The sequence below is a fragment of the Lactuca sativa genome, chromosome 8 (assembly GCF_002870075.4).
Source record: "Lactuca sativa cultivar Salinas chromosome 8, Lsat_Salinas_v11, whole genome shotgun sequence".
NCBI lineage: Eukaryota > Viridiplantae > Streptophyta > Magnoliopsida > Asterales > Asteraceae > Lactuca > Lactuca sativa.
The window spans coordinates 231,156,360-231,184,326 of NC_056630.2; the positions used below are offsets into that span (position 1 = coordinate 231,156,360).

The window sequence follows — 27,967 nt, forward strand, 5'->3', positions numbered from 1 at the left end:
AATGAAAAACTTTCACATTTGGGAAATTTAGACTAATTTTTTTGACAAAGTGTCAATTTAAGGACTAAGGGATCAAGTACACTAGGTCGTACGTTGATCAAGTCTACCACAAAAGTGACAAAGATATTCGTCATGATTTACTAAAGTTTAGTAAATATGGTTATACTTATAAGATTGAGTATAATTCTAGGTTGATTAAAAGAGTTTCAATCAATAACAGAACTAATAAGAAGAATCAAGTAGGCAGAAAGATAAAAGTTTCTCTATTCTAAGAAGAAGGGAGAGTAACTTTTATTATGTTTTATGATAGGTATTAATGATTAAGAACCATATCTCAATTGATACTCTAAGTGAGTCTTAGTACAATTTGTATGTCTAAGAAGAGGAATCGAGAATTGTGGAAATGGTTAAATCAAGAAGTCGATCATACTTCGTTCCAATATCAAGTCTTAGAGTTATGCTCCAAGATTGTGAATTGAGTGACTAGTCTTAAGAAGGTTTATAACATTCATCAAATGTGGAATTTGGAAAAAGGTTTTTCTTATTATTGCACATTTGAAATTGGTAAGTTGTGATGTCTTGGATAAGACAAAGACCAACTATGACCAATTATGTGAAGTGTTTTGTCTAGATAAAAGTTACACTAACTCTTGAATATTTGTTTGTCAAAGTAATGTTTTTTGACAAGAGAATCTTATATGTCAAGGAGTCAGTGGGAGTCTTATTGGTCTTGAAAGGTTTCAAGAACAAATCAAGAATAAACCTTATCAATCATCACTAGCACACGACTTGAGGTTTACAACCTATCATGTTGACACTATTTTGTTTCTGTGCCATTCCAATTGAGTTAATTATACATGTGAGTTCTACGAGTTCTCAATGGATTGTATAGGGGCAAGGCACCTTGTTCAATGGAAAGTAAATTGAAATAAAGGGGTGGGATGCTCAATAACTTGGAAGTAATGGTGGGACCCTTGATGGAAAGGAATTAAGAAGAACAAGTTCTATCCATAAGAGTTTGGATTTGTCACTGACATTATCTTGTGATTATGGTTATGACGAATTCACATGGATGGGAACTTATACACCACAAAATCTAAGTGTCATAAGGTTTCTTTCATTCATGATAATGATTGTGAGGAAACGCTTTCACTAAGAGAGATTTTGAAGATAGCATTATGTGATTTGGGTTTCTCAAATTCAACTATGATTACGGCATACCTCTTCATAGTTCGAATTGTGGGAAATGGCAAATGGGTCTGAACATTTTAGACTTATTGATATGAGTCCTAGAATCATTTAAACATATACATATGAGCTTTCCAAGGAAAAGTGTATGAGCTTGAGAAACTTAGATAAAGTCTTATCAAAACATCTAGTATTAGAAATATGAACTTAAGAAATTGGTTTTAGTAGTTCAGCTGATTTCTGAATACATGTCAAAGCTAGTGGGAGCATAAGTGTTATGCTGGTAAAGAAATAATCATCATGTAAGTGGGAGCATGATTATTATGGTAAGTATTGCAAGTTAGCAATATTAATTATAGAAAACAAGTGTTATGCTTTGCAAAGTCGTAAGGGTTGAAAAGTTGTTTTGCTATAATTAAGGGAGAGAATATTGTACTTCGTTTCAAAATCTAAAGCTTAGATTGAGAAATTTTAATAAATTTAGTCAAAGGATACATAGTGTGTTCTTAAATTTCGATTATGATTACGGTATCCCTCCTCATAGTTTGAATTGTAAGAACGTGACACATAAAATATTATGGCAGAAGATTGATAGAGTATCGTATCTTTATGTAAGACATTATGCATCGTGTCCCATACGCCTCGGGTATAGGATCGATTGCAAGTGCTATAATATTTGACCATTCTAAAATTTTTTCCAAATGTCTAGCGCATTAAGAGGGAAAAAGGACAAGAATCGGTTTTGACTAAGATAATTAAACAACTATCAAAGGACGATCCAAAGTTCGCTGAGGATTGGTCGTTTGTGAGTAGTTGGAAGTATGGTATTGGATGGGACTATATCGACATTATTATGAATAGATAAGATTCTATTAAGAATAAGTTTTCATATGGTAAATATGGAAATGTTTCCATAATTGGGAGTTGAAAATTTATGTCTAGATTAGAAAATTTTATGCAAAAGGATGTTCAAAGGAATGTACTTTGAATGAGAGACATCAGATCTATAGAATTGTTCTGTAACAATTTTGATAGAGTACCTTGTGATTTCGTTGGCTGAGTCTTTGTGATTGTTGTGTCGTGACTTCACAAGAAGATCATTGCATAAAATATTAGAATTTGACATATTCTAAAAGGTGGCAAGAATTTGGTATTCTTACATAATTATAAGGATTGGGGATTGTGAAAGGAGTTTCATTTGAAAAGTTTTTCAATTAATCTATTTCACAAAGTATGGACCATATGAAACCAAAGTGTCCATGCTTGGAGCATGGGACAATTGTGGTTATGATTCGAGTTATAAAGTTGATTATCTGAAACGTTAAATAATGGATAATGAGTAATCAGTATGGTGATTAAATAAAGGTGTTTTATTTATACTCAAGGGTTTGGGACCATATAGAATTAGTATTATTCTTGTGTTTCACTTTGCATGTTTTGACTTCCAGAATAATTGAGTTTATTAAGAATAATAGAATTATTCAAACGGTTCACAGTCGGTCATACGTTGGAAGTAGGTATGAATGAAGACTGTCATGAATTGGTTTGTAAATTGTCTAAAGTGTATTAGACATAGCAAAGGTTTGCTGCAACGTTCATGAGTGCATATGAATATGATTTTGAGCATTGGATTAAACCCACACTCACCTAGATTGTTTCATGGATTTTATCACGAGTGATTGGTGAGACGATAATATCTTGTATTCTTGAAACCGAGATGTGTGAGTTGTATCTTGCGAATCGGTTGCGCATTGATAATATGAAAATGCACCAGTAACTTGGTGTTATAAAACTTATTGTTGTGTGTGATTTGGTGAGTGAGTGCAAGTAAGCATTGAGTCGAAGTTTATACGTTCCTTTTACCCAAAGTGGGATAAAAGCGATATCTGTGGGCCCCTCGATGATTTAGTGATGACAAACGTAAATGCTCGGCCGGGCTAGGGCTAATTTGATTTGTTCAATTAGTCAGTCGTCGTAAATCGGAAATCAAGAAACAAAAACATAGATTGAGAGAATGATTTCAGTTCATGTCTCACGTCTATACGATATCTAGAATGGAGGAATATATGATCCTTTATCTAAAGGACAGGTTACTGATAAGATCAGAGTTAGACAACGTCTTTGAGAGCTACGATTGCTAATCGAGTTGTACTTACATTTGTGTTTACTAGACTTATCCAAGTGGGAGACTGTTGGATTAGTGTCTAAGCCCGTAACCATATTTGGTAAGTACTTGACCCGATTATGCATGGTCCTTTTGGGTTGCCTTCACCAAAGCAACTTGACTGGAGAAATAATAGAGAAAGAGGTTATTGTGATTTATTAATATGTTATAAGAATAATATATTAAAGGAGAAATCATATTTGTTTAATTAATATTGGTCAATAATTAATTAAGAATTAATTTTGTGATCAAGTGTAATTAAACTAGAGGGGCTGAATTGTAATTATGTGATAGTTGCAAAATAGGGTAATAGTTATCCTAGATATAGGGTGGACGAATTCAAGGGATAATATATCCTTGAAATCGTCCAAAGGATAAAGGATTAAGGGCTTTCAAGGCTTATCTTATGGTTACTTGGTGGGCAAGCAACTAGATAAGGATAAGGACTGAAACCCTAATCTCTACACCTATATAAAGACCCCTAAGGCCATAAGAATTCGTCCATGCCTTCCAAAAGGGTTCTTAGGGCCGATTTCATACCTCCTCCCTCTCTCTCTTGTCTCTCCATTTGCTCTTGGTGTTTGTGAGCCATTAGAGGTACTACACTTGTGGTACTTGCTTTCAAGACTTAGGGTTTGAAGATTTGAGTTGTTATTGCAATATAACAACAAGAGGTATGTAATCTATCCTACCATAAGAATTTCGAAAATACTAGGGCATACTAGGGTTTCTTTATGTGTTCATAATGTTGTGTATCTAATAGTGAAAACATAGATCCAATTCTAGGGTTGCATGCACACATAGGATTGTTTGTATAAAACCCATCAATTAGGACCTACAATATCGGTAATCTTCGAAAGATAAAGGATTCTCATCCCTTAAGACACTAAGTCTCAACCTTATGAAGCAATCCTCATCTCTTTTAATCCCTAATCCTGAGATAAATCAGTAAGTGAAGTGGTGTTCGATGATTAGGGTTTTTAAGAGGAAGAAGGATTATGGAGCTCGTTTGTGACCACTTCTAAGCCATGTATGAGTCTCGTTCACTCCCTAGTAGCACCCCTTGAACTTCCCCTCCACTGTGGAGGCCGAATTTGCCTCTTACGACCCTCTAATTGATGAAATACCGATATTAGCAAAATTTCATGTTCTAATATGTTTTTAGTTGAGTTGGATGAGTTTTAGAGCTTTATATCTCTTGCTAAAGATTTATTTAGTCCCTTTAACATCTGAGATCAAATTCGGATAGCTAGAACCAAGTAAACAACTCTAAATGTCTTCAAAACTTCTCATACACACTTATTACAATATTCAATTGTAATAGATGATTTTGGTTCTTCTTCTAAGAATATGGATCTATTTTAGACCTTTTTACTTGATTTTGTCCTAAAAAACCTCAAGACGAAGAGCTTCACTTTGTGAATGCTTTTGGTCTAAGAAATCTGATTTCAACTAAGTTTCATTATTAAAAACATAATTCACATCATGTATTACAAGTTTGGTTAGGTGTGGGTGTTTAAAACAAGAAGTAAGCTCCAATTTAGGGATATATGTGTTATTGGTGTGTAAAAACCTAAGAATATGTTTGGAATCATACATGCCCTAATATATGTATTTAAAATGAATAAAATTATATGTATGTGTGAATTAATAGTTATATAATCATATAAGAAAATGTTTGTGTACAACATGATAGTTCAAAAAGGTTTCTGAAAGTAAAAGTATAAATAAAAATACAATATGCATATTATTAGGAAATGATCTAAGTAGAGTTATCGATATGGGATGTAGGTGTTTAGAGAGGGTGTTCATCTTAGCCACTTTAGTGGTTTTATTTTATGTGTTGTTGCTTCAGGTGAATTTTATCACTATACTATATAGCACATTAGGTGTTAATGTATGTTGTTTGTCTTAGTGACTTGCATGAAAGACGGTGGTTGGATCATAGCAATGTATGAAATACTATGGTTGGAGCATAGCAATTACATGAAAGACTATGGTCAGATCATAGCAGAAAAGACTGTAGTTGTACTATAGCAACTAACGTGTGTGTTTGAAATTTAGGACGTTTCAAAATAAGTTCATCATTATTGAAGTATTTAGTCATATTCACCTCCCTCGTGTATTTGTTTGTTTAGGGTTTTAGGCACCGATTTCTGAAGTGGCCATTCTTCTTGCGATTCCAATATGTAATATATTTATGTTCTTTTACTAGCCTCTCTTCCTTAATTTTGATATTCCTTTACCATTACCATCCCTATTTGACTTTCTCCCCTTTCTTCGGTGCTCAACATACTGCCAAAACACCCCCCCTACATTCTTCCTTCATATATCTTCCCTGAGGAGTAGATCTTGAATGCCTTCGAAAATGTGTTTCATAGTTCTAGATGAACTACTTACAGTCATGACAGTTCCGAACCAACTCTCTAGAAGCAAAGATAACCACAAAAGTGTATGTACTTCACATTCCAACGTATTATCAATATATAACAATCTTTATATTATTGAATTGAACTCATTGACATAATTTATCACAGGGCTACCTTCTTTCATCTTCATGTTAATGAACTACCGATTCCTTCATCTTCATGTTAACGAACTACCAAATCAAGAACACCTTATTCGTTGTTGACGTTTTTCGTACATACTAGATAACACTCTAGTCAAGCCATATGTAGTATTCTCATTGATAATATTGTAAGCTACATTTTTTCTTTGTCAAAGATAATATTATCACGCCAAGAGTCTGTTAATCCAATATATTCTAGTCCTCTTAATCCATCACTTCATGTTTCTTTTCGGCCAAGGGTTTGTATAAATTCTTCTAGTAGATGTAATCTTCGATCTGCATTCTTAAGAACCCAAATCGCGACCATTAAGTTTGTTGATCTTAATCTTCTATTTTTAGCCATAAATTTGATATCGGTTGTTATTGGTTAGTCCATTTAACAACTTGGTAATGATTTCACAAATATAGTAATAATGCAAAAAACGTAAATAAGAATATGATCAATTTACATGATTCACACGATCAGAGTAATCGGTTACATCTACAGGCAAACATGGGATAAATAGATTTTATTGATTCTGTCGAATGACTTTGGTACATTAGGTTATATGAATTCAAGGAATATAAATACTCATGAGTTGACTTAAAACTATGAACAGAGCCAAGGCCATAAACACTAATGAAAACTAGCCCATGACATAATTTGAAGGCGAATCTGAACCAACCCACGAAAAATGCGACATTCTTGTGCTTGCCTAGTGGATATACGGTTAAAAGGCGAATCAAGTTCCACAACCCAACATTACACTCTACATGCCCACCTCACATCTGAAAAAACTTCTATGTATAGGAACCTAATGACACCTACCGAGCTCAAGGCTTCTTTTTACATCATGCAATTTCAACTACAAGAGATTTTGTGGTACATGGATATGTGTTCCACTTCTCATCTAACATGTGAATCATGTATTTTTTTTGGTTTTCTCGGTTCTAGCAAACCTAATTATATTTTAGTATCCAATTACATTTGTATCCAAGGGCGGATGATGATAGTAGAAGAGTGTGGGGGTACCTGCCCCCAATGACTTGAAATTTCTTTTATATATATATATATATATATATATATATATATATATATATATACACACACACACACACACATATATATATATATATATATATATTACAATTGAATTTGGATGATTTTTTTTAGTTATGCCCCAAACCATTTTTGGGATGTTGGGCTAAACCTGAGAAGTACTAAGAAGAGCTAGGTTCAGGTGTTTAAACTAATTATTGTGTTATTGTATGCATGAATGTAGGCCAATCATTTCAAAAGGGAAAATATGTAATCTTTACATTTAATTAATTATGGTAAATATATAAATCAATTAATATCCCTTTAATTTAGGAATATTAGTTAATATCCCTTTAATTTAGAAATGGGTCGTGTTATCAGAGCATAGCGTAAGGGAGCAGGGTCCGTCTTTAAATCTCATACCCACCACTGAAAATGGTGAATCGATCTGCAAAGTCTCAATTTTGACTTTCAACATCAACATTCAATTACGAATGGGTAAACACCATTATTCCAAATCCTGATTTCATTGGTTCCGACTCCGATTTCATTCGATCACAGTGAGTCCGCTCGCACCAAAGTGTTCGCAAGTTGGTCGTTCGTTCCAAAAGATTCACAATATCAATTTTGACTTTTTCTGTTGAATAGAAATTGCGAATAAGCACACAACCACCCCGATTTCGTTCATTTACATGATACTTCCGATTACAATTTCAATTTCAAACGCAGAGAGCCTGTTTACCCTAATTTTGACTTTTTAGATTGACTTGCAAGAACATCTGCTTATTCCGATAATATCCAATCTCGATTTCAGTCAATCGTATTACACATCCAGTCATGAATCTGATTAAGATTGCAGTCCCAATTTTGACTTTCTATGGTTTGACCATCCAAATCGAAATACACCACTATTTATCCGTTCATCATCAGACTTAGAGATTGCAATCAATCAAGCCCCAAATCGATTCATCAAAGATCGGTTTCACTCATGGATCATCAGAAACAAGAAGCGACATGGGTGGAATAGTGGTAGGGTGGTGAGCGTGCAAGGTGGTGTTGGGGGAGGCAGCAACTTCGGTTGCTCCTATGTTTCCCGATGAGCAGGTCAGAAACGAGACAGAGAGGAAGGAGGCATTTGAAGGAATTCAGCAAAGGATAGATATTTGATTAGGTTTCTCTATGATCTCTTTATAAAATTATGAGTTATGATCTTTTTATACAATTGTGAATCAAGCATTGGTGATAAGTTATCAATTTTTATCAGGTTATGGGTTTGATTGTTTGACAGGAAAGACGGAAGAAGGAAGAACAAGAGGGAACAAGTGGTGTTTGGGTGGTCCGAGGCTAGCAGTGAAGAAAGGAGTGCACTTTAGTTCCATTCAGAAAGGGTAAAGGGAACACCATTTCAGTTGTACAAAATTAGATATTCTAGGGTTGCTTTTGATAGAAAATCGATGGGTGTTTGTAGAGTTGATTGGATTTGTTGTTTTCACAGGAATGGGAGAAGGAAGAACACGAATGGGAAACTGCCCTCTTTTTTTTGTTGGTTTGTTGGGTACATAAGGGCAAGAACAAGATTGTTCTCGTATTTCTTGACTGTAATCCATGTGACAACATCTATTGTGAAAAGGAAACACTTTTTCCTTTGGTTTGAGTGTAGTAATGTCCTGAAAACCATAATGAAATGGAATCAAGAATGGTATTGGTGAGATTCCAATTCTATTGGAATGGAATCACAAATTCCAATTCTGTTGGAATCACAGAAGTTGATGCTTGAAGAACGGACCACAAAATTGAAATGGACCACATTATTCTTTTAGAATGTATTAGTCGTTGTTAGATTTTAATGTTTTCTTTCCTGTTTTGAAAGTTTTTTTAGTTTTATTCTTTAACAATAAATGTAATTCTTAATAATTGTTACCTGTATTCTATAAGAAATAATGTATTTTTTATTTTTATTCTTCAATTTATTCTTCAATTTATTCTTCAAGAATTTGTTAATCTACAAGAAGTTTTTAAATTAATGATCAAGAAATAGGTTCAAGAATATTTTTATTATTTATGGTTCACGAATATTTTTATTTTTGAATATAATCAGAAATATATTCTGTCAGAATGTCTGAATTAAAAAATTATAATTCGTAAAATCGGATTTTTAAAATTAGTAGAATCTATTATCCCTTAAAAAATGCAATTTTCATTTATTAAATCTATATTAATTGACTAAATTACCCTTGTAATTAATTAAGATGATATTTTCAATTATATTTAATTTAATAATATATATTAATCACTTTCTTAAAATAAGTAAATTTGATTGGCCCACATTTATGCATACAGTAACACAATAATTACTTTGAATACAATAATTCATGTATAATAACAACCGAAATTTTTAACTTTGTATTATCCAAAGTAATTTTATTTGTCTTGTTTTTCTTTTTCTAGATAATTTTTTAATTAGTTTTAGTTTTTAATTTTTAATATTATAAATCTTAATTTCTAAGTTGATTATGTTGAAAAAAAAAAGACTAACGAATATTATGCGATTGATCAAAGATGAAAAATACTAAAGTATTTTTTTTCTTATAATTTAACATTTTCTTGTTATTGGTACTTAAAACTGTTTTGACTTAACAGAAAAATTATGTTTGAATTTTAGTGTGCCCCTAACCAATCAAAATTCTCAATCCGCCACTATTAATTGTATCCCACTTTTGGTCATGATGGTTTCTCAATTTCCTTTTTAGACTAAACCAAGTTTATCATGATCACAATATCACTAAAAACCTTATTTTATTTGGAAATTTACTTTTTTATTTAACGGAAATCAAATCTATTCATCAATTATTCTTTAATTTTATATACGTCTACGACAAGACTTAAAACCATCAATAGAAAAAACAACATCAAATACCATTAGACTAAAAACCTTTAACATCATTACCATAGAAGCCTTTTGATATTCAGATAACAAAGTGGAAATAGAGTTTTGAGTCCTTTGGTACCAAAGTACCAAACTTTAAGTATGTTTTATACTTAATACATAATGCTGACGTAATAACCAAAGTAATTAAAATACTTTTCCAAAATAGCCTTGACTTTTAATTACTATCATTTGGTTTGCTGTTTCATTTTTCATAATATCTTTCTATTTTAATTATTTTTGAAAATAATTTATTTAATCATCAAATTAATCATATAATATTTAATAAGAAAGCAACACGACCAAAGAAGGCTGTTGGGTAAGTGGACAAAAATTAAATCAATGTTCTTATTTTAGGACAAAAAAATAGTACGAAAAGTATTATACATAAAAAAATAATTTTTTTTCTGTGTGATGTGGCATCAAAAGATGGTCGGTGCTATTAAATTGAAATACCACGTAAGCAACCATCAAGACCATTTATTTTTCACGAATTTTAACCAACAAGTTGTGCATTTCCATAAAAGATTTGATATTGTGTTTGTTTAATCAATGATAAATAATTATTTTCAATATGCTAAAGGGTTTCAGTACTGACAGATATATGTCCATCAGTTTAAAATTAAAACTTTAAATTCTTTTAGACCAAAAAATATAAATTTAAATATATAAACTATTTAAAAAATTATATTCGATATCATAAATATTCATCATATGTCACATGGAAAAGTTTTCCCAAAGTTTAAATAAAGAGTAAATTACACGAATGGTCCCTATGGTTTGGGATAATTTATATGTTTGGTCTCTAACTTATTTTTATAACACAGAAGATTCCTATTGTTTGTTATTGTTGCGCACTTGCTCCATGTCTTACCTAAAAAGACTATTTTGCCTTTTATTTTTTAAATTTATTTAAATAAACACATCACTGATCTCACTTTCACATCATCTTACCTTATCTTATCTACCCAACCTTGTTTAAATAAATTAAAAAAACAAGGGTAAAATTGTCTTTTTAGGTAAGACATAAACCAAATGCGCAAAAAAAAGAAAAAACAAATTATAGGAACCTTTCGTGTTAAAAAAATAAGTTAGGACCAAGCCTAGAAATTACCCTAAACCATAGGGACTATTTGTATAATTTACTTAAAAAAATAAAATTGAAAAAGAGAAAGTAGGGGTCTTGATTAGATGAATTATTAATTAATTTCAATTCTTATCCAAGCTCTTAACCCAACATATTCCTCGGTTTACTTTTACATGAATTCACATTTTCCCCAAACAAAACAAAAGAAAAATCAAATCTTCAATCAATCAAAAACCCCATATATAAAACGTTCTCTATCTTAAGCACCACACCAAGATAAATCACGAACCTTCCTGTTTACCCCTTTCTTGCCTACAATCGAAGGAACTCGCCCTTTATTATCTCATCTTTCTTTTCGATTATCATCAAACCCTAGGTGATTTAAGGGTTTTTCTGCTTTTGGGTAACTTGATTTTGGGTCTCAGTTGATCTTGTTTCGCTGGATGGCTTCTGGATCTTCAAAAGGGTTTGATTTTGCATCAGACGATATTCTTTGTTCATACGAAGATTACGCTAATCAAGAAGGTTCTAACGGAAATCACTCTGATTCCGCGATCGCCACTAATCCCGCTAAAGTATGCAACTCTAATTCTCTAAATCCATATCGCTTCTTGATGAATCTTGATGTTTAATTCACTTTTTAGGGTTTTTTTGATATATGGGTTTTTTCGATTTGCTTTCTTATGAACAATCTATGCTTTCTTTGATTATAATTATTGAATTTGGAAGGTATAACTTTCTAAGTAAGGATCGTATGATTTCGGTTGTTCGTTAAGTGAAATTATACTTCTTAACACTATGATTCTTGCAATATAAGTTTCGAAGTTTGATGTATAAGCTTAAACTCTTGATTATGGTAAAAATTGAAGATTATTGCTTTGTATCCATGATAGAAAATGAAAACGTTAATGGCTTAAAATCCAATTTTTTTAGCAGGAATTCCACAAAAGCAGAATGGCAAGAACATCGGTATTCCCTGGTTCTTCATACAGTCCACCTGATGATTCTGGCAACCAAGAAGTGCTTATTTCAGCTGTCGAGAGGTCAATGAAGAAACATACAGACAATCTTATGCGTTTTCTTGAGGGGCTTAGTTCACGTCTATCACAACTCGAGCTTTATTGCTACAATCTTGATAAATCAATTGGGGAAATGCGTTCTGATTTGACACGTGATCATGGTGAAGCCGATGTTAAGCTTAAGTTTCTCGAAAAACATCTTCAAGAGGTCAGTTTCAATCACATAAGTCTAGATATGACATCAAAAACAAATTGTACTATTATCTAGGTTTTATTGCCTTTGATATGACATCAAAAACAAATTGTACTATCATCTAGTGTAGTTTACTCTAGTCTAGTCAAGACAAAAAAAAAAAGAACAGATCAGAACAAGTTTTACTGTATTTGACGGAACACGTCTAGTCTCGTCTCGTCTAGTGCAGTCAGGACAGAACAAAACAGAACAGACATCAAAGACAAATTGTATTATTATCAAGTGTAGTCTGGTCTGGTCTTGTCTAGTCAAGGACAAAATAGAACAGAACAAGTTTAACAAGTTTTATGGTATGATTATTGATACAGGTACACAGATCGGTACAAATTTTGAGAGATAAACAAGAACTTGCGGATACCCAAAAGGAACTAGCGAAACTTCAACTTGCGAACAAAGAATCATCATCGAGTCATAACTCACAACAAAATGAGGAACGATCTTCAACACCCGATACGAAAAAAACCGAAAACTCACCCGATCCACATAATCAACAATTAGCCCTAGCCCTACCCAGTCAAGTGGCCCCACCCCCACCCCCACCCCCAGCTGCACCCCAACCACAACGACCCCCACAACCAATGAGCCAACCACAACCACAAGGCTATTATCTACCTCCCGCCCCCACCCCCACCGCCCAATATATGCACCCTCAAGTACCACAACCGCAGTCACAGTATCAACCACAACCACAACAACAACAACAATCACAGCTACAGCCACAGTATCAACCACAACCACAACCACAACAACAGTCACAGCTACAGCCACAGTATCAACCACAATCACAATGGGCCCAGGTACAACAACCTGGGTCTGTACCTGGGTCCGGGTCTGGGTCCAGACCGTCATCACCTCAAGTCTACCCGCAGTACCACAATGCTGGCCCCATTGAACCACTCCCGCAAAGTATGCCTTACTCCGGCGGTCCTGGCGGTCCACCGCCCGGCTCTAGCCAAGCCATGACATACACATACGGTGGACCGGTCCAAACACCGGCGCAGCCGCCTCAGCCACAGCAACCACCGCAGCATCTGAAGCCGGCGTTCGGAGGACCGCCAGGCGACGCATATGCCGCCGGTGGGCCGCCGCCGCCGCCAGGCTACATGATGTACGATGGTGAACCGGGAAGGGTCCCACATCCTCAACAACAACATTCAAACCAAATTGGTCATTTCCCGCAACCCGGTTATTCTCAAAACCCGCAGCAAGTTATGCGCCCTACACAACGGTTTACACCAAATCATCCGTACAATGAAGTGGTGGAGAAGTTGGTAAGCATGGGGTACAGAGGCGACCATGTTATGAGTGTGATTCAGAGGTTGGATGAAACCGGGCAGACGGTTGATTTTAATGCGGTGCTTGACCGGTTGAACGGGCACTCCTCGGGCGGGTCGAGAGGGTGGTCCGGGTAAAAAAAAACCGGGTGGGCCCGGTTTGATGATTTGTGAATTCCATGACGTGTCACTTGTGTGTGTTTTGGGTTTAGGGTTTAAATTATCTATTTATGTTTTTGAATAAATGTCAATGTGATGGTTGTGGTGATATGCACATATGGACAGGGGGAGATATTTTTAGTTTGTAATCCCCCTGTCGCAGTATTTATGTTTGCTATAGAGGATATGTTAGTTACGTGTTTCTTGACATGTATCTTTATGTGACTTTTATGTATGTAAACTTTGAAGGTTGAAGAATAAAAAAGTGTTAGTCTTGTAGTGATGTGGTCTTAGTATATCGTACTAGATGATCTTCATTTTGTTTTGTTGTGCGTTGGCTTTTGCTCCAATGAAAATGGGTTGTTTGTGTTGATTGCGAAATACATCTGGTAGACTTCGGATCTTCTACATCTTCCAAAAAACAACACCTAAAAATATCGGCGTATCTAAGATTTAAGGTTATAGGTAAAATTGGCTAACCAACTTTTTGTATATTTTCTTGTAAGTATTGTACACCTAGGGTTATAGTCGTAACAATTTTGTTCTCTTTGTATCGTTATAGACTGCAATGTAAGCTTCAGCAGGTTTTGATGTTATGTAGTGTACGTGTTGATGATTAACTGAAAAAATAATATAACTTTGAGCTTATTTTTAATTTTGGTTCTTAATATTGTTATTGACACCTACTATTTACTATTAATAATAAACAAAATTAGATAAATGGTCTTTGTGGCTCGGCGAAATAAGGGTTATTGTCATTTTAGCCCAACTAATTTATCAGTTTTGTTTTAAAAGGTCCCTTGTCATTTTTTTGCATTCTAAGGGTATAAAATTCATATTAACCTATTTATTTAGTCCCTTTGACCCATTGTAGTCGGTTTTGTTCTAGACTAGCAAAGAAAGTAATTTTTATTAAATGGCATGGCTGCCACAAAGGATTAGCGCACTATACTGTGAGCTTGGGGAATGCAAACAATGAGTTCAAGCTTACATCTTCCAATCATGAAGGCAGGATGCCAAGAAAATACACAACCGAAGGTCAAGGTATTAATTGTTACTAGAAACTGTTACTCCTGTCTTTACTAGATCTTCAGTATCGGAAGATTATTTGATTTATAGTTCGAACTTTCAGGTGCACAAGGAGGCATATAAAAGCCGTTAGAATGGTATAATGTTCCTGATGGGTTGCCAGAGGGATTTTCTGGTAAAGAGGGGGAGGAGAAGGGTGGCAGTGGCCGTACCCTATCGGAGATGATAACAAGAAGATGTCTGTTTGTTTTTTTTTTTTTTTTTTTTTTTTTTTTTTTTTTTTTTTTTGAGAAAATTGATCGCATGCCATTGGCAAGCAATGTTGAGATGTGTTTTTTTCAGAAGATTGATCCCAAAGCAATGTCGACCATAACCTAGTTGACTCGTTCAAGCTATAGATTTTGAAGTTACCATGGCAGTCTATTGTTAACCTCCTTCTGATCCCAAATCTTAGATCTGTAGCATTAAACTGCCACCTATCGCTGAGCTAAATGCATATTGGTCAAAACCATGGCTTTGTTTCTCATAAATGTCATATTTGATCCATGGTTATTGACAGGTGTGTCAGTTGGCTGTCTAGACCATGGCGCTTTAGTTTGTGAACCAAATTGCAAACCAACATGCATTGCTTTGGAAACTATAGAAGATACAAGTGTAAGAGTTGTATGGAGATCTTAAGACGTGTGAACTATCATCAATAGATAGATAGGAACCTCTTTGAAGATGATCATGAATTGAAATTTATGGTGTAATTAGATTAGTAATAACAAATTCGATTTCATGGGACGCCGTTGGATGGATCAAACGATACAGTTGAACGTTATGGTGCATGTCGAGAGTCGTCGATTTTGCATTTGACGAGTCAGGTGGCGTCGAGTGCTAGAAAAGGAACGGGAGACGAAGAACAGTTGGCGGATGTGATCGGATGTTGAAAGCTTAGATTCGAAGAGAAATGAGATCACAGGTGGGTAATGAGAAATGGGAATTGTATTGGTGAAAAAACTAGGGTTGGTATTGTGAAGAAGACGACTAGAGCGAACTGCACAATACATAAATTGATTTTTTAATTTAAAGTAAAACTAAAGAAAAGCCACATAAACTTAAATTGATTTTTAATTTAAACTAAAACAAAAGAAAAAGCCACCTAGACATTGTAACCGTTTCTAATGGGTTAAAATGACTAAATAAACAGGTTAATATAAAATTTATGCCCTTAGAATGCAAAATAAAATGACGATGGACCTTTTAAAACAAAACTGATAAGTTGGTTGGGCTACGGTGACAATAACCCGCGAAATAAACACATATAGTGGAAATAGACAAACTTGGTTTTTGTTTTCTCGATATTACATAAATGGTCCATCAGAAAATTCCGGTAAAAAGCCCTCATGTGTACACCATGTGAGGGTAAAATTGTCCATTAATTTTGTCTAATTGTCGCCAATAAGTAGGGTAATTATAGTTATACTTATCATTACAAGTCCTTAAGGTCACCAAAAACCAAGAAACTCATTTCCCTCCTCCTTCACACCATGTGTACGCTACAAACCAGAAAATTGTCATTCTGAAACGCTTCATAATCCTTTGTTTTCCATTAGCGGAAATGAAAATGGACTAACCAATGTGGAGCATTTGCTTCTCATCATCATAAATAGATGTCAAAGCATTATACAATAAGTGGAATTTTGTACTTTTCCTTATAGGTTATGTTTACTGAAATTGTAAGATAATGATACTTGGCACATTTAGGTGTTTTTCAAATATGTTGACGATGATGGTTCACCATGGTGGTGAGTTCATTCACCCACCAGGATGTATGTGAAAAGGTAAAATAGTGTATTTTGACTATGTAGATATTGGTGAGTTTTTAGTACATGAGTTGAATTCTAAAGTTGATGAGCTTGGGTATTGTTTTTGAAAAGGAGAAGTTGTCTACTACTACTATCTGAACCCTTGGTCAAACTTACATTTCAGTTTGCAAGCTTTAGATAACAATGAGGATGTCATAATGATGTCGAATTTCATTTCTAAGCACAAGCATATGAGTATTTATTTTAAACACGATAGAACCACTATGCACACTTTCTTCTTGTCCCCTAAGAAGGTCATATTAAGGAGATTCTTGAAGAGGGTTCACTTAAAATGCTTACCAAGAGAGAAAAAAATGTTGGGTCTTGTAGCAAGAAATTGGACATGTTGAGTTCAATCATTGGTCGAGGATCCCAAGTCAAGGAGGATTTTCTTATAGTTCCATATTCTAAGGTCACACAAAGCCAGATCACCCTATCATTGACTATATACATGGGTTACAAGATGATATACATATAGCCAATGTTCCAAAAATATCATTATGATAAAACATACTCTAGAGAGTACTTAGAAGCTGAGTATGAGTCATATTTACGGGAAATGGATAATGTTGAAACTCATTAGCAACCTGAAATTCATGGAAGCAGTGATGACGATGATTTGTTTATGAAAGATTAGGTGTATGTACATGAACGTGAAGGTGAAATAAGAAATTTTATATAAATGTTAGATGTTCAAGAAAGTAATCCACAAATGGATGATAGGGTTCTTAGTGAGGTAGTTGTTCAAGGTGATGACTAACATAGTGACCCACAAGTTCATTTTTATGATGTGCAACAAGATGAGGTGAACATCAATTTGATTATGATGATGATTTCAGATTTCATATCTAATGAAATATTTGAAACAACTCTAGATGAAGATGATCTTTGGCAAGTAATGCTTAAAAGTTTAAAGAAGCCCACAAAATCCTCAACCAGTAATGTCAATGCAACTCCCTTTTTTTATGGGTAGATTTTCAGGAGTAAGAAGTAGGTTTGTGAAAAGTTCAACATCTAGCTCTTAAAAATGAGAGAGCTATTTACCAAAAGAAAAAAACAAGAATAGAGTGCAATATATTTTTTCAGACCATGTCCTAAATAAAGAATTGTGTGAGCCAACTAATGAAAGAAAATGAAAAAATAAAGGTAAAAATGTGATTTTAGGTGGGAAAAAATGTCCATGTGTCCTATATACTTCAAGACCCAATGAAAGTAGTATTTGGATGGTGAAAACGTACAAACATGAGCATAAATGCTTACTTAGTTGAGTAGTTAAGGCTTGTACTTCAATATTTAGTTGATGAATCAAATCTAGGTTAATCCCAATATCTCAAGTAAAGCTTTACGAGACTAGTTGAGAAAGAAGTAAGGAATTGCAATTTTAAAGACAAAGGTATTTCAAGAAAAAAAAACAAAAGCAAAGACAATTTTGTATTGAGATATCAAGCACAACACACTATTCTTAGGTATTACATCTTTTAGGGCGCAAAGAAGTACCCCGGGTATGACAATGAAATTGGAAGTTGACTCTAAAGTTGTAACATCATGTTTCGAGAAGTTTTTTATTACGGGATTGTGGACAATAGATTGATCAAGTAAAGGTTTTGGGCTTCAAGGGAATGGGGTTTAAACCTTATTTGATGATAATAATGTTGGATAAGTGATTAAAGCCTTGGTTTGTATCTTGGAGTCAAAAGGTAAAATGGGAAAAATGATGTTTCATACTTCTTTCATGCATTAAGGAGTTCAGTTCAATGTATTTTAAGTTAAAAGTAATTATGTAGAGTTATGGGGTTGATAAATACCTTTCTGTGCATATAAAGAATGCCGAAAACAAAGTTGAAATGAAGAAGTTATGACTGATTTGAAGTTGGAATGAAATTAGGAGAAAACTCGTTCTCACGGCGTGAGAGTCCTCACGTGGTGAGAACATACTCTCACAACGTGAGAACTATGCAGCCTAAAGCCCACTTTTTTAAGGATTTTCAAGGTATATAAAGGTAAGGATTCACTTTTTAGGGTACTTTCTTAGCCTCCATCATGTCTAGAACCTCTTGAGAGAAAATCTAGTCTCCATTTTCAATATTTGAAACCCCCTCTCCTCTCTCATCAATTTTTGGAGTTTTTGGTGGTTTTGGAGAAATGTTTTCATGCAAGGTTAATCCTTGAAGTTTGGAAATTGAAGATATCAACTTTCATCTACCTTCTAGACCTTTATAAGTTATAAAGTTCCAAGCTTTATTGCATTTCATCTTGGATCTAAGTGTATTTGGTGTTTTGGTCCATTTTACTGAGTTTTGAGTGAGAGTTGGGAATAAAGTTTGAAACTTTATTACTCTCTTAGGACCTAAGAACATTGTATGTTTCAGATATGGACTCCAACACCTTTTTATCAATTTAGAATGTTTTCTTGGACCTCATGGACTATGAAAGTTTTGATCTTTTGCCTTCCCTTTCAGCAATGCAAGTTACGTTGGTCATTTAGGCTTTTTTGGTGTATTAAAGTTTAGATCTTGAAAGCTTGAGACATTATCATGGATAAAGTTGGAAACTTTATCCATCTAAACATCATGTTGATTCAGATCTGTTGGAGACTTGGACTTAAAGGAATTAGCTGAGAAAGATGCATTCTTGGTCCCTTTGAGACTTAAAGACTAGATCTTGGTTGCTTGGACCATCCTAATGGATAAAGTTGGAAACTTTATCCATTATGAAGCTATTTAGGAACTAGATCAGAGGATATGGGCCTTGGTCTAAAGAGATTAAGCAATTAATGAAGATTTTGGTCTTCTGGCCACAAGTCACTACGTGACATAGGATGTGTCACGACGGGACGGTGCCTAGAATCGCAATTGTTTTTGTCGTTGCATTCTCACGACGTGACCAAGGAATGGTCACGATGTGACGTTGACTTTGACTAAGTTGACCGTTGAATTTTTGACCAGTTTGACTTTTGGTTAAAGTTGGATAGAATTGAGTATTTGACTAAGGATTGGTCTCAGTTCTGTTTTAGGAAGTTTGGGTTGGTTGTTATGATGTTGAGGTAGCTGTTGGGATTTTGTTGTGTAGTTCAGGTGAGTCTCCTCACAATATTTGCAGGTCGAAGGCACCAATATGGGCCCTTTGATTATGTTTATAGGATGCTAGCTGTCTGTGTGACTCTTTCATGTATTGTATGTGTTTGTATGTATACCAAGCAGGGCTCGATGCTAGGCGGGGCCTGATGAATGTGTTGGGTGTGGCTCATCGCATGTTAGTAACATATATGTACCAGGCGGGGCCCAATAACAGGCGGGGGCCATTGTATGTATATATGGTATGTGGTATTTTGCGGAACTCACTAAGCTTTGTGCTTACTATTTATGTTTAGAATGTTTTCACGCACTTCTGGTTTCAAAAGGAAGGGTACGACTTGATCGCACTTCATCCCTGGAGATTTATTCCACGTTGATTGTTTATGATTTTACTTTGATGTTTTGAGAATACTTTTATTATAATCGTCTTTTGGGATAATGAATGAATGGTTTGAGTTATTTAAAATGAAATTTTTTTCTCAAGAATTTTGGGACCTTACAGAAGCAAACTATAATCTTGTGACCAGGAAATTTAAAAGGAATTTACATATTGTTTAGGGATTTAAAGCAAGTATTCATGGTGGGTATAAGATATTTTTTTGGTCTAGATGGCTATTTTGTGAAGGGACCATATCCATGTCACGTGTAATCAACAATTAGGTTTGATGGAAATAATGTGATTTACCTAGTTGCATATGCTTTGGTTGAAGCCGGAAACATAGATCGATCACTTTAAATCTTATTTATGGGTTTTGAAACAATTGATTACTTTAAATCGTGTTTATGGGTTTCGAAACAATTATTTTTCTTAGTTGATACCACTTGGTCAGTCTATCCATAATGACCAAAATCGAATCCATCCTCCCGAGGTGTAACGCCATGATCTTTACCATACATTTTTTCTTTATTTTAACATTCAGCGGAAACCAGCAATGTAAGTCTTTTAAATAATATTTCAAAAACAACCATCGATATTACTTTTAACCAAAAAACAACCCAAAACAAAACTCTTCAAATTTGGTAAACCAAAACATGGATATTGGCCACCATGACAAGTCCAAGTGGTATCAACTAAGCAAAATAAAAAAAAAATAAAAAAAAAACTACCCAATAAGAGTCTCAACCTCACCAAGCCACATATCTAAGAAGCATGTACCAATAAAAGGCAAACATCGAAACAAGTGTCAGCAATTGTTGTAACACCTGCAATTTCGGGCTAGACGTTTAGAGAATAATAATAATTATTATACACTTTATCAAAAAATTAAAAATCATTGATTAGAGCAATTTTTCTCCATTTGAGTTTCGAGATAATAAATAATTATCGTATACACATTATATGGACAAATATTATGAGTATAGAATATTTGTAGAAAACCTTAAAATAAAATCTATCGTTAAGCGATAAAATAACATCTAAAAATAAAGCATTTTTTAGGATAAATAGTCTTAATGAAAGTTGTAGTAGTCGTTACGATGACCTCATGGATATAAAGAACGCCCAAATTTGAGTTCGTATGAGGAAATTATGATTTATCTAAGTTTCGCGTTCAAACCGATACGACAAGATGCATCATAAAAAGTGAATCGGAGATAAGTTACTTTTTAGCCAATGTGATGTAAATTAAAGCCGAAGTGCTCATCAATAGGAACGATTCGATATAAAGAACACCAAAATATGACTTCGTATGAAGAAGTTATGATTTTTCAAAGTTTCGAGTGCGACACAGCAGAATAGTGTGCGCATAGAAATCGAAATAAAAATCAGTTGATTTTTAGCCGAAACAATCTAAATAAAAATTGTAGTACTCTTCAATATGAAGCCGAAAATATAAAGAACGTCGAAAACAGAGCTCATATGAAGAAGTTATCATTTTCGCAGAGTTATTTGTAGTCCAAGCCTTCTTGGACCGTAAAACGAAAAATTAAATGAAAATTAGCTGACGAAGTCTAAATGAAAGTTGTAGTACTCGTCAACTACGTGTGGGTATGAAAACCATTGAAAATGGAGTTCGTATGCGAAAGTTATGATTTTTAAAAGAAAATTAAATTCCGTCTAACGAGAGCACGACAAGGGGCACCACCCGTAGTGCGACATGTTTCGCCATTAGATTGCATCCTTCCTCCCCACGACATGCGTTAAATTTCCGACACATGGCATGGGAAGCAACATGTCCTTTGATTTGTCCTATATATTGAAACAAATTCTTTCATATTTTCTTGCCAAACTCTTTCCAAGCGCTCTCAAACTTTCCCAAGGCCCCGTGGCCCGACTCTATTACGTTTCGGAATTTATGAGTTGTTCCAAGTTTGTAAGCGACTGGGTTCGCAGTTTGTAATGTCATAGAGTTTTCATTTTTGTATGTGAGATTGTATATTTTGTATTTCACATATTTAGGTATACTTAGGTTCGTAGTTCTGAATAGTTGACTTAGGTGTTATCCTTTTTAACTCTCCTCTCAAGTCCTATATATAAGAGAGTTAGTTAGTAGAGAGAGAGTACCTTTTAGCATGAATAGTTCCCTATACTTTGTACTGGTCCAGATCTTATTTACCTTCTTATGTTTTGAATCATTCCAACAATCATGTCGTTGTCAAAAGAACTTACAAGTATTCAAAGACTAAAGATATTTTTCAGACTCAAGAGCAACATGATGACATCATTGCTAATGATAAAGGTATTGAGTCAGAGGAAAAGGAAAAATTAATGAATACTATTAAAGCAACCAAAATCTTAAGGTTTGCTCTTCCTCCATACCCTTTTCGATTAGTGAGTTCAATTCCTACTACAAAAAAAATCTGGGATAGCTTAAAAGAATTATATTTTGGTAATACTGATTTGACTCATTCCATTCAAACTACACTTCTCTTTGAATTTGGATCTTTTGACCTGATGAAACGATTGATCAAACTGTTAATTGTTTTAATCACTTGTTGATTAGAATGCTTAAGCATGATTTGATTATGCAACCAATTGAACAAAAAGTAATATTTCTAAATGGTTTCAGATCTATATGGAAATTCATTGCATCAACCATTAAAGCTCATGAACAATTCAAAGATTCTTCTCTTGCTAAAATGGCAGGAATTTTGAAATCCCATGAGAAAGAGGTTCTTAAGGATGCAAAAATAGTTCCAAATGCTAGTCCCCTAGAATTTGTTGCAAAACAAAAGGTTCAAAGATTAAGAAGTCCAAGGTGGTTGATGATGATTCAGATTCTGATAGCACAGATGAGGAGTTCACAAGCGAAATTAAAGCTCTCATGGTCATTAACCCTAAAAAAATTTAAGAAAAAATTCTCCAAGTTTAAGGGCAACAAGTTCAACAGAGGTGACAACGGAGGAAGGAATTTCAAGAATCCAAATTCAACTTCAGACAAGTTAAAAGAGAAAGGATACAAATCATATCAGAAAGAAGAAGAAAGGAGTGAGAAAAAGCTTCTTGGAGACTCCGGATATGATTGTAATTATTGTCATTGTAAAAACAATTTTGCAAAGGAGTGTATGTTAAGAAAGCAACATGAGAAAAAGGATAAAACCAAAGATGAAGCTTATTATGTGCAAAAGATTGAAGAGCTTTGAAAATCAAAGACAACCAGAAAGGTGTTGCTTGTTGGGGAAGATGATAGTGATGATGGACATGTTGAGGTATGGTCAACATACTCGGAAGATGATGAGGTAAAGAGGCTAAATCATGGAGATTGTTTCATTGCGAAAGAAGAAAAATTTGCGAAAGGAGCAGGTGTTGTGAAAAGAGGAAGGCATCTGATGGTAAATAATGTGAGTTCATATTTCAAAGATGAAGGCGTCGTTTCGGATGTCTGTTTATTAAAAAAGAGTGTTCGTGAGCATGTTGCTGAGAGTGAGAAGGTGATCGGTAAGGTGCATTTTATTCTTAAATCTCTTGTTATTCCTATTTCTCGTTATGATTCTGAACTAACTGAGTTGCGTGATACAATTTCTTATTTTTGTGAAAGCTTGAAAAGAACTCGTATTAGAAACTATAACCTTGATGATAGTCTTAGCAGAATTTCATTTAGGAATGAGGAGAGGAGAATGAAAATAGAATCCTTGAAAACCGAACTCGTTAGATCTCAAGATGATATAATTGTGTTAAAAAAAGACAATAGAGCTATGTTAAAATAGCATAATATTTTTTATTCTATTTCGAGACATTTTTATACTAACATAACTCAACTTTACTTGAATTGCGATATCGGTAAATATTTGCATAAAATGATTTTGCATTTTCTTGAATTCAAAGAAGAAGAAATTGATTATGATTGTTATAAATGTGAATCTTTGGTTTCATCAGATGAATCTTTGCATGATTCATACAAAGTTGGACTAGAAAAGATTGAGGGTACACCAGAATCGCTCATCCAGCTTGAGCAATGTCATCGTCCAATGTTTGATTTCTCGCCACCTGGTCTTGCAGTGGCATTTGGAGAGCCACTGCGTTTCTCCTGCCATCCGGGCTATTGGTGGTGAGAGAAACGTTGGTTGTATCCCTATTGTCTGGGTTGGCGGTGGTGTTGTCTGGAAAACCACCAGTTGTGTGCATGCCATCTGGTTCGACGATGGTGGTGTCTGGAAAACCATTGGTTGTGTGCCTACCATCTGGTTCGACGGTGGTGGTGTCTGGAAAACCACCGATTGTGTAGCTCTCGTGTGGTTTGGCGGTGGTGGTGTCCGAAAAACCACCGGTTGTGCACCTGTCACCCGGTTTGTCGACGACTGTTGAAAGAGATTTGGTGTGGCATTGTGGTCTCCTACCGCCGACTACATCATACCGATTAACGATGTTGGGAGTTGGGATGTTTGCGTCAGAATGCTTGTTGTTGACACAACGACGGAAGGAGGTTGTCCTCCGTCGGTTGGTTGCTCTTGTCCAGTCGGTGGTACGACAGCTACCACTGAACCGCCTTCATTCGAATTTTCTCTGGCGATTATTGTGGTAGGCGGAGTATGGGTTTGTTCCAGCAACACCATAGGCCGAATGCGGCTGGTTTGTGTTCTACCGGTCCCTCCTTTATCACTGGATGCCATTTTTCTCTGATCAATGGTGTGCTTTTGGTTTTTTTTCGTCACACGATGGTTGACGCCAAATGATGTGACCTAGAACTCTGCTCTGGTGTTCTCCGAGCTAAATGACTCTGGCAAACCTGCAAGGTCACAGTAAAAAGAGGCCGTCGTCCGTTTTCCGGGAGGAGCTCCCTGGAAAACGCTCTGATGGTCAAGTCAGTGGATTTTATTTAGGGTTGAGTTGAGAGTAAACTAGGAGGGAATAACTTACTCCTCAAGGCATCGTGGATAGCCTTTTATACTGGACCCTCCTACTATTCCGTACGGGAAAAGGGTGTCAAACCCGATTGGATCGGGGACGTTGATTGGTGGATCGTAATCCTTAAACTGTCAGAGCTTACGATTGGTCCCGACAATAATTCTCTGAGCATCCGCCTTGTTGTCTGACCGTTGTATTTGTCTCGGAGTGAAAGGCGCCTCAAGCTTGACCGTGCCTTTCTTCGAGAGCGCCCTGCTCTCAGGGGTACTGACGGGCATCGTGTTCCGTTGGGTTTAGCTTGTCGGGCGCGTTACGCCTTGGGGCATTCTCTTCCGCGATCGAGCGCGACTCTTTTATGCTTGCCAGGGCAAGTCATCAAGTCGTAAGTCGACTGGTTCTTCTGCTTGGAGTTTATACATGATGATTTCGATTGATTCACCACTATTGGATTGGATTAGGGAGACTAAGGCCAAGGGAGTCAAGAAGGAGAATTGGAAGCAGAAGCGAATCAGAGGTGAGATCGATAGGTTTTCTACCGATAGTCATTGATTGTTGACCCGATGCGGTCGGGTTTGGGTGTCAGATTTCAGTGGGATTAGACAGACTGTGTTGGAGGAGGCACATAAGTCCAAATTTTTGATACACCTTGTGTCACAACTAGAAATTTTTGTGCTTTGTAACTACAACACTTATGTCAATTATGAATCAAAAACATGAAAGCATGTATGATGCTCACTCTATGACAACAAAATTTCAATCAAACACTTCATACTAGCATTGCAAATAGTCAACAAGCAATTGGAAACCTTAGAAATCCTTGTTTAACTCCATTATGGATTAGGATTTCCTTATTGGGCCCAATGGACTAATAAGCTTCCAATTGGACTATCTTGGGCTTAGAACTCTTGAATGGGCTCTAATTGGACCCACTCCCATTTATTTCAATATTTTGGGCCATATTGGGCCTAGAATGAAATAAATTATTTAAATGAACCATATTGGGCCACAATTAACCTAAATTAGCCTTAATAGGTCATAAAAATCACATATATAATTATTTGGGCCAAAAATCACTCAACACAACCATGAAAAATTGGGCGTAAGCATTTAAGGCCCAAAACTCTCTTCTCTTTCCTCCAAATCTCGGCCCAAGCCCAACCATAGAAAGAAGAGTTGACTTGTGATATTGCCACCTCATTTATACATCACATACCTCCATGCATGGACCAACATGCATCTAAGTTAGTCACCTCAACTCTCTCTCTCTCTCTCTCTCTCTCTTCTTCTTCTTCTTCTTGATTCTCAGCCGAGAGCATCCCAAACATACACACTTCATCCAATTTTCTTAATCAAACTCTCTCTCTCAAAGAACATCCTCACTTTTCTTCATCAAATTTTTGAGAATCAAGAGCTTTTCAAAGAGACTTTCCACCAAAAATCATCATCTAAGGTAAGTTGATGTTAGATCCATAAGCTAGCTATTTCCTTTCATTCAAGAATCATCTCTTAATTCATTCAAACTTATGATCTAGCACCTTGGAAGCATCCAAGTTCGAGATCCTCAAAGAAAGGTTGCTAGGATCGAATTCTTCTCATCTTTTCCTTCCAAAACCGAAACCACACCCAAGGTGAGTTTCATACCCCTTCTTTTCGGTTTTTTTGAGTTTTATGGGGGGAGAATACAAGTAAATGTGTAGATCTATGTGTAAATGTATGCTATGTGTGATTTGATGCATGTATGTGTGTGATATTATGTGTTTGTGATGAATATGTTATTCAACAAGTGTGTAAAACCGAGATCTAAAACATGGGGAAGGAAATAAACATAACCTAAACTATTTTACACTAATCAAGTCAAGAAAAAATAGTTTATATGGTTAGGATGAACATATTTGAACATAAAACTCATTTTTGGGCTTAAATTGTCAAAAATACAAACTTGGGGTCCAAACCGACAAATTATAATTTCTGGAGGGTCAAAAGGGTCCAAACAGTTTCTATAACAATTTTTCTGAACATCAACATTTTTGAGGGGCTTAAAACGTAAATTTTGAATTTAATGGGCTAAATTTGGGCTTTCGGCCCAATAAGCTTCAAATTGCGATATTTCTAAGTTTGAGGGGCTGAAAAGGAAGTTTTTTGTAAAACAGGGGGTTTAAAGTGTATTAAAACCATTTCAAAGGTCAAAAATTGTGACAACCCCAAATTTATTCCCGTTGCAAATCCCATTTTCACTGACGGAATGCGTCACTATACGTTATTTTCTGTAATATTTTGAATCGTCAATAACCGAATATCAAGTTATTTGCATGTCTTGATGTTATCATAAGAAATATAACTCGTTTGTGTTAACCCCGTTTAACCTAATAGAGTTGTAGTACCTTTTCAAACACTTCACCCGGGTAAAAAGTTTTAACCCTGTTAACTTTAAGCATCGGGTAGCCGTGTATCGGGTGCGATACCCGAGGCATATGAAATGAGTGTGCACAACATTTGAACACTCTTTTACCACACATTCACACTCTCTCACTACTTTCTCTCTCTAGACCCGAAATCGACCCCAATTCCGCTAATTTCCGACTTCCAAACGTAAGTACTCATTCCCTATCTTAATCTAGACATACTTCACTGTATTTAGAGGCCAAAATCATAGAAATCAAGGACCAAAAAGGAGTTTACGGCCTAAGAAGCCCCTTAGGTCGTAAACCCCTAGAAACATGCCAAAAACCTCATTTTTCCTTCCTTTAAGCTTATGGACTAATTAAGGCATATACATAGGAGAGTTTGGACACTAAAACACAAGGAATTGAAGCTTAAAAAGGAGTTTACGGCCCAAGCTTGTGCTTAGGCCGTAAACACCCCAAAAACCCCACAAATCCTTGTTTAAAGCCCCAAAAACTCATCTAAGGTGTTTGGTAATTTAGACTTGACACTAAGGAAGTTTTAAATGCATCAAACAACATCATTTGAAGACAAAAAGAGGATTTTACGGCCAAGGTTAAGCTTGGGCCGTAAACACCCAAGTTTTTGTGTTAAACAAGTCCCAAAACTCCTCTAATGCATGTAAGGAATT

At 35.3% G+C, this 27,967-nt stretch overlaps 1 protein-coding gene across 2 annotated transcripts; it reads left to right on the top strand.

Annotated features, from left to right (window-relative positions):
- Positions 1-11,156: 11,156 nt before the first annotated feature.
- LOC111891791 (uncharacterized) lies at positions 11,157-13,940 on the top strand. 2 transcript variants are annotated; one of them, XM_052765981.1, is made up of 3 exons: positions 11,157-11,527; positions 11,886-12,179; positions 12,533-13,940. In XM_052765981.1, exons 1-3 carry the CDS (start codon positions 11,396-11,398, stop codon positions 13,634-13,636), a joined length of 1,530 nt encoding a protein of 509 aa, XP_052621941.1. In that variant the 5' UTR covers positions 11,157-11,395; the 3' UTR covers positions 13,637-13,940. The 2 variants fall into 2 exon arrangements, with proteins under 2 accessions (XP_052621941.1, XP_052621942.1); XM_052765982.1 differs by having other exon boundaries at positions 11,158-11,527; positions 11,889-12,179.
- Positions 13,941-27,967: the final 14,027 nt, after the last annotated feature.

What these genes read in the sequence shown, in the direction of transcription:
- LOC111891791 (XM_052765981.1), top strand. Translation starts at nt 11,396, where the DNA reads ATGGCTTCTGGATCTTCAAAAGGGTTTGATTTTGCATCAGACGATATT. An exon ending in TCGCCACTAATCCCGCTAAA is followed by an intron (nt 11,528 to 11,885) that starts GTATGCAACTCT and finishes CAATTTTTTTAG; the next exon opens with CAGGAATTCCACAAAAGCAG. An exon ending in TCGAAAAACATCTTCAAGAG is followed by an intron (nt 12,180 to 12,532) that starts GTCAGTTTCAAT and finishes TTATTGATACAG; the next exon opens with GTACACAGATCGGTACAAAT.